The 7,649-nt window shown below is 40.9% G+C and overlaps 2 protein-coding genes across 2 annotated transcripts; both read left to right on the forward strand.

Moving 5' to 3' along the window:
* Window positions 1-438: 438 nt before the first annotated feature.
* LOC104236333 (probable xyloglucan galactosyltransferase GT17) lies at window positions 439-1,985 on the forward strand. The gene has a single exon (XM_009790240.2). It carries the CDS (start codon window positions 448-450, stop codon window positions 1,852-1,854), a length of 1,407 nt encoding a protein of 468 aa, XP_009788542.1. The 5' UTR covers window positions 439-447; the 3' UTR covers window positions 1,855-1,985.
* A 1,938-nt stretch (window positions 1,986-3,923) lies between these two features.
* Window positions 3,924-6,681, forward strand: LOC138889721 (uncharacterized). Its single transcript, XM_070173057.1, has 4 exons — window positions 3,924-4,168; window positions 4,910-5,219; window positions 5,824-6,039; window positions 6,268-6,681. Exons 1-4 carry the CDS (start codon window positions 3,924-3,926, stop codon window positions 6,679-6,681), a joined length of 1,185 nt encoding a protein of 394 aa, XP_070029158.1.
* The last annotated feature ends 968 nt before the right edge of the window (window positions 6,682-7,649 follow it).

Consider the following 7,649-nt stretch of genomic DNA (forward strand, 5'->3'; position numbering starts at 1 on the left):
ACCTCCCAGGAGCTTGCTCTAGTATAGTCTAAATGGAAACAATACTGTTTCTCTCATATTTAAAATAATGAACCTAATTAATGACCCATTATAGCTATAATGAATGCTAGGATCCCTGACTGAACACCAAATGATAGATATATCCATTGAATGCATAGGATACTTTAATGAACAAAAGTTTGCCGAGGATAGAAGATTTCTATAATAATGAAAGTTTCAATTTTCTGAACCAGTTTTAATAAGTACTACTATTTTTGCCAATCTCATTTTAAACGAGTGTGTTTGAGATATAGGGACTAGATGAAAAGATATGGCTTGATACACTCAACGAATTCATTGCATAAAATGGTATCTGAATTTAAACAATTAATGCTGTGTGACTATATATTTCATTTTGTATCACTTGTCCTTTTACTCTGTTTCTTCATTATTCGAGAATTCCCCATCATGTGGCGAAAAAATAATTTCAAAATATTTACAAAGGAGAAAGATGAAGAATACGGATCAAGAAAGAAAGAATTTACTTCTCTGAAAGATATTCAACCCCATTTGAAAATCCTTGTTCTTTTTACTACATCCTTGATGATTTGGTTTCTTTTTCTCCTAGTATTTTCAGCCAAAAGAATATCGAATCCCATCCGAGGATTCCTCTCAACTCATTCTCCAGTAGAATGTAAAGATAATTACTCTGTCTATATTTATAACCTGCCTTCCAAATTCAATTTTGATCTATTGGAAGATTGTAGCAGTTTGAATATCTACACAGATATGTGCCCTCATGTTACAAATAATGGAATGGGAAAGCCACTCCCTGAAATGGGCTCTAGCAGCTGGTACACCACTCATCAACTCATCGGTGAATTAATCGTTCATGCTCGAATCGAAAACCACCCCTGTCGTACAGAGGATGCAGAGAAAGCTAGTCTATTTTATGTACCTTTCTACGGGGGGCTCCATGCCTCGAGCAAATTCCGCGAGCCAAATTACACAATTCGTGATGCACTGGCTGTTGAATTAGTGGAGTACGTAGAAGAGCAGAAGTGGTGGAAGAGGAATAATGGGAGAGACCATTTCATGGCTTTTGGAAGAACTGCTTGGGATTTCATGAGGACTGATGATGTTCCTGATTTTGGTGCAAACAAGCTATTGAACATGTCCCCTGTGCAAAATATGTCTGTTCTTTTGGTGGAAAGACACCCATGGGAAGGCCATAATCAACATGGCATTCCTTACCCGTCCTACTTCCATCCCTCTGCTTTGTCTGAGATGATTGAATGGCAAGATCGTGTGAGTTATATGGATAGGCCTCATTTATTTTCCTTTGTTGGGGCTCCCCGGACAGGAAAGAAAAAAGTTGTCACAAGGGATAGAGTCATAAAACAGTGCGAGGAGTCAAGTAAATGCTTGATCTTGAAATGTGGCAAGGGACCAAGTAAGTGTCACAAGCCTAGACAAGTTCTTAACGTGATGATGAAGTCCAATTTTTGCTTGCAAGTGTTGGGCGATTCATATACTCGACGTTCAACTTTTGATTCCATACTCGCTGGATGTATTCCGGTCTTCTTTTCTAACCATACCGCGTATTCGCAATACCAATGGTTTTTACCTTCTGATCCTACCACATATTCCGTTTACATTGATTTAGAACGAAACCATAGCATAGGAATAGAGGAGGAGCTTCTCAAAATTCCAATGGAAGAAGTAGAAAGAATGAGGAGGACTGTCATACAATTGATCCCAACATTAACGTATGCACACCCTAATTCTACTTCATATGGATTTAGGGATGCTGTTGATGTCGCTCTTAAAGGACTGTCCCTGCACGTTACCTCATTGTTAAAAGCTACCTCTTGAGTAGGATGTACTACCAATAGTACTACGTTTGGAATATTGTATTTTATTTTGAGTTTAAGTTATTTATACTGTAAGAAATTTTTTACACTATTAGGTCATTCAAAATATATTTACACGTAAGTCTTCCAAAAATTTAGGATTTGTAATCTTGAAAATAAGAGAGATTAATAAATGTGACCTAATGATATAAAAATTTCTTACACTGACAATACATAACTTAAATTCTTTAATTTTTTGGACAATTCTTCAACTTTTGTGTTGTATTATATGGAGAATTAGCTCATGAGTAGTTCTTTGTATACAGGTTGGATATTTAAGCTAGTTCTTTGTATGCAAATTGGATATTTAAGAAGCTACATGCACATTGAGAAATCTAAAAATAAACAATATGGTACATTAGTGTGCTACCATAATGGTCACTCCTAACTAATTATCGTGTCCAACACACTTGATTACCTTTCATACAGAACTTTTGTGGTAAAGTTGTGATATTTTTTTCCCCTTACTTATCTCTAGAGGGTAAGTTCATTAAATAGGGGATTAGTTTTATTTTAAATCTCACTTAACAAACATAACCTAAACTCTTTGGATAATTTCAGAGACTTTTCCTCATGTTTTACTTCATAACACTAACCTACCTTGTAGTTTATAATAGTACGTGTACCTCCCTTGTTTTGAATTCTTCTGATAGTTATTTTAATATGTTCATTATTAATGTAAAATATTACAATCTGACTATTTTAACCTTTTTCTAATATTAAACTCTTATAATTAACCAATTATATGAATATTAGAGGAGTGTTCATCCATTCCCTCTGGAAACCCAAATACCAAAGAAACCCATCTTGTTTCTGAACTCGAAGATTTTTAAACCAGAATTGGCTTTTGGAAATAATTCAAGGGAAAAAAGGTAATGAAATTACCAACAAATTTTACCAGTCCCGGTACCAATGGAAGTCTTCTTCTTTGTTTGTTGGTGTCAAATAAATATATAATGAAGATGGACATCTCCATACTATCATAACAGGCAAATAGGATTGAGGGACATCTGTTTACCCTCAAAATCGGATGACGATTGAATTTGTAAGTGGTTTTAAGGATAGGTGGATTAAATAGACACAAAGCGATAAATTAAAGATGCAATTGAACTAAACAATGATAAAGTAAATTCAAACCGCACCACTTGAACAATTATAGCCTTGGAAAATCAATCACACTTGAACTGGATGCAATTCGAGCAATGTCGAGATACGGAGAACAATAGCTTACAGAAAATAATAATATACTACTTTGGGATGTGTGTCATAATGTGTTTTACAAGTAATCAGACCCCCTTTATATAGTAGGGGAGTTCTACTTTAGGTACAATTCTATAAAAGGTAAAAATCTCTTGATTTGCTGATTTGCTGGTTATTGATATGTGCCGAGATTCCCACCATAATAGCCGACTGATCACGGATATTATGGCCTTCTGTTATTTCGGTCTTCTGTTGGTCATGCTGACAATGTTTCCTCGAGCTTGGGTCAGGGTCGATTCTGGGATCACTGATTCAATGTTCTCGAGGATAGACATTCTGATCTCGAGTTCTAGCCCAGTCGGACTTGGAGTCGATCTTCGGTCCCTCACGTTTAGAGCTCAATCTACCATGTCGTAGACGAGCCCGATTTCTACTGTATAAAGATAGTCCCCTCGTTTTTCGGAGAGTAGACGACGAAAAACGATATGAGTTTCCAATTCTCACATCGATTCCCCGAGTCAGAAACGACAAAATGAACGAAATGTCTCATCAGTCACATCTTAATGGCATTAATTGCTTGTCAGTTACCGGTCGGCCACTCTTGGATGCAAACCGTTATTTGAAAACTATAAATACCTCCTTCTTCATTCATTCAAACTTTACATCCAAACCTTCTCTACTCTTGTTTCTTAGAAATCTCTACATTTTCTAGCATTTGTATCCTGATTTCTTGAGATCTTTGTAAGAACTTTCGCTTGTCTTCATTCCAAACTGTCAAGTGTATCCCTTTAACTTCCTTTTTTTCATCTTTTTCCCTCCATACTAAAAGAAATGGCAAAAACTTTGAAAATAGTTCCCCAAAAAGGAACCCCTTCTACGTCGCGGCTGGCTGCCGAGGAGACTGTTCCGCGTATTGCCACCGAGGAACCAGTAGCGGACCCCCTTATGAGCATATTCATACCCGGTAGGTGCTCGATAATAGCTGATTTTAAGGTTAAAAACGTCCCTTTGTACCCGGCCGATGTGAGAAGGTCTCGAGATATGTATGCTCGATCACCAAAGAGATCCTCCCCAGGGTAAAAAAGGATTGCAAGAAGGTGGATAAGGACGTGGTGGTTCCCGGACTCGATAAAGATATCACTACCCACGTCGAGAGATACTCAAGTGTTAACACTTATCCCTTTACATTAGGCCCATTGCACCCGGTTATCATCTATTTCTGCAAAAGATATGAGGTATGCCTCAGTCAAATTCAGCCTTCATTCTGGAGGATCGTCATCCTCTTTTGATTCTTCGTGAGCTAGATTGATGGATGCCTGTTCACCGTCGACCACCTCATGCGCCTATACAGTCTTCGACTCTTTCGGGGGGAACTGATCAAGCTTGCGCGTCGGGCTAGCAATGCCCCATTCTCGAGCATCGATGAAGATCGGGATTGAGGATGGCTAGGCCATTTTGTCCGAGTGAGGACCTCGGACATGATCCCAGCAGAATTCATGTTGTTCCCCGAGAAGTGGAACACAAAACGTAAGTAAAATCTCGTTTTTCCAAAATTGTGTTTTACTCTTTTTCAGTTTTTTCTTATTTGTGCTTGGTGGAGGTGCAGCTATTGCTCGGATCCTGAATACAGTCCCTCGACTCAAGGAGTGGGTCGAGGGTATTGTGTCACAAAAGTCGTATTCCGAGTGCGCATGGTGCAAACTTTCGAAGGGTCGGTGGGAGGCCCATTCTCATGGTGAGGTTTCCTTTCTTGAGTGAGTAATACTTGGGTCTTTTTGTGCTGTTGGGTTCTTATCTGTTTCTTTTCCCTTTGCAAGTTTGTCCAAGGACGTCATAATGAAGCCTCCATCCGTTGATGAGGATTGCCTCGCTGAGTCCTTTGCTCCGATACAAGGTGATGAGAATAAAAGAAAAAGGGCTACGAGTTCTCCAAGCTTAGAGAAGAAGAAGACAAAAAGAAAATTGGTGTGCAAGCCCAAAGAAAGCACCAGTGCTCGAGCCCCACCCCTGGATTCACTTTACCAACTGAGGGACAAATCCAAAGAAGAAGAAGTAGCTTCTGAATCGGTGGCCTGTGTGCAGTCGCAGCTCGAGGGGCAAGGGGCCTCTGAACCAGAGAGAGGCGAGGTCGATCTACCTCAAGCTAGGTAGGCCGACGAGGATATCGTGGTTGAGGCTAATGAGGAGGTTGTGGCCGAGGCCTCCCGGGATGTGGGTAATGCTCCAAATGATTCACTCGGTGTGATCGACATCACCGAGTCGCCTTCGTTCACTGTGTCTATGTACAACAATGCCCAGACGGTGAATGGGTGCCCTAACTAGGGGACCCAAAGACCGGAAGACCCCCTTCGTGGCTTTTTTGATGGTGTGGACTCTACCAATATGGAGGACATCATCAGATTAGGTGACTTGGCGGTACCGAGAAATATTCCATCTTCGGGAATAAGTAGGCCTTCCTCGAGTCCGAAGCTAATCAACTGGTTCCCAACTCCGAACGTGGATCCTAACCGGAAGTGATCGATCATCATCTCCGTTACGAAGGATGCCCGAGTTCTCTCTACCCCCATAGGTTGGGGCCAGTTACCTTCGGTGCTTGGTGACCAAGGAGGATCAAGCCAAGATGAATGAGGTGGAAGCCCCCTGCCTGTTCAACAAAGTGCAATAGGTATTAAACTGGGTAACTTCAAATACTTCTTGGTGACCTCTAATTTGTACTTAGATTATTCTGTAGATGGTCATAACTTTTTTCTTTTGTGCCTCTATACTTCATCACGAAACTTTTCTTCGATATCGAGAAGAGCTAAACCAGTATGAGGTCGAGATTCGAGGGCTCACTGAGAAGAGAGGTGCTTACAAACTTCTCAGCGAGCAACGTAAAGGGGAGGTTAAGAGTCTCCAAGCTAAGCTAGAAGTGGTTTGGAAGGAGCATGTCGACCTGGTCGAGCGGGTAAGAAGAGTATTTGAGGTTAGTGACTATGAGTTGGACACGGTGACTAACAGTCCGAATCTGCAGGTCCAACAGAAGCTTGATTAGATTGAGCAGCTTCGGGCAGAGATGGATGCAATAAAGGCCGAGGCCGATAAATGGAAAAGCAAAATGGACCGCTTGGCCTCAGAAAAGGAGACTGCTCGGGTGAAATTGGCTTCCACTAAGGTCTAGCTTTGGGCATCAAAGGAAAAGGTCGTGGTGCTGGCCAAAAAGATTGAGAAGCTCCAGTCTCAGCTAAGCTCGGTCGCCTCTGATCGAGAAACTTTGGCCAAGGAGCTTGAAGCGGCCAAGTCGGTGGCCGTGGTAGTAAAAACCAATACCGACGAGATCGTGGCCCAATATAGGGCCGATGCCATGGAAGCTCAAGATCGAGCGGAGGATATCGTTGAGCACGCGAAGCGGCAATCTCGAAGGGAGGTCCTCGAGGAAATTCATGCTCGGGGTTTCGAACTTTTGGCTAAAATTAAGAGTGCTAAGGAGCTTGAGGCTGAGGCCAAAAAGCTGGCTTATCCCGAGGATGATGAAGAATCCGAGGGTTTAAGAGGGTCTAAGGGTAGAGTAGACCCCGAAGGTGATGAGGTGGCCCCCGACGAAGATTAGGCCACTTAGGCACTTTACATTTTTGTATTGCCTTTTTGTTGAGGCCGTTTGGGCTCTGTAAAAATTTGTATCAAGGCCATCAGGCCTTTGTAAAAAACAATTGACATGTATAAAGCTTTTTTCCCTCCAGCAATTTTTGAGTTTTTTCCTTTGCTTTATTTTTTATATTTACAAAGATTAAAATGTCTTAGCATGAAATAGTTAGGTTATGTTCGTAGGTTCGAACAAGACTTGTCTTTAACATTATTTTGTTTAAGGCATCATGGGGGTTCGGTGTGACCGAAAATCTTTCCCCAGCATACTTATAAAAAATTTTAGATTGTAGTTTTGCGAGGGTAGCCTTTAGAATCGGTTAAGAAATTTCAAGGCCTTGTTGTTTTTGTTAGGGGTTTCGGACGTCACCAAGCCATTTTAACATGGTCGTAGCCTTTTTAGTTCGTGTGCTGCCTAGTGGGCTTGTCACCCTGAATTATCCAGACTTTCCTAAGATAACAGTCCCCGATTGGGGATGATTATTCGAACTCGGATTAAGTTGGCCCTTGGGCTCGATACCTTTAGGGGTCGGATGTAGGAAATTCCTTTGAGAAATGCAAGAAATTTTTTAAGGGATAAGATATTTATTTGCAAGAAAGAGACTTCTTTTTATTCTTGTGCATAATAGTTATACATGTGTATATGCTTTGTGTCAGGACTCGAGCAATCTATGCGGGCATGGTTCATTTAACAGTTTGGCCCTTACAATAAATCCTATTGATCGGCACCATTCAATCACTAAGTTTCATGTTTCTTTCCTTGATAAAGTCAATATCCAAGGGTAATGCCCCCTAGTATTCAAGGTTGATCATAGAGAGAGGCCTCGAATACTATTTATGCGATCTCTGACACCAATTCATGATCGGCCTTCAATTCTAAGTTAGTACGATCCATTGTTGCCTCGTTAAAAACCTTTGCAAAAAACCCATTTGGGA

Source organism: Nicotiana sylvestris, chromosome 4, assembly GCF_000393655.2.
Source record: "Nicotiana sylvestris chromosome 4, ASM39365v2, whole genome shotgun sequence".
Classification (NCBI taxonomy): domain Eukaryota; kingdom Viridiplantae; phylum Streptophyta; class Magnoliopsida; order Solanales; family Solanaceae; genus Nicotiana; species Nicotiana sylvestris.

Bases quoted from the DNA above. Each gene is read 5' to 3' on its own strand.
- LOC104236333 (XM_009790240.2), top strand. From the start codon at position 448: ATGTGGCGAAAAAATAATTTCAAAATATTTACAAAGGAGAAAGATGAA.
- LOC138889721 (XM_070173057.1), top strand. From the start codon at position 3,924: ATGGCAAAAACTTTGAAAATAGTTCCCCAAAAAGGAACCCCTTCTACG. The intron at 4,169-4,909 runs GTAAAAAAGGAT...TCCCTTTGCAAG, and splicing joins CCAAAGAGATCCTCCCCAGG to TTTGTCCAAGGACGTCATAA. The intron at 6,040-6,267 runs GTAAGAAGAGTA...TGGGCATCAAAG, and splicing joins ATGTCGACCTGGTCGAGCGG to GAAAAGGTCGTGGTGCTGGC.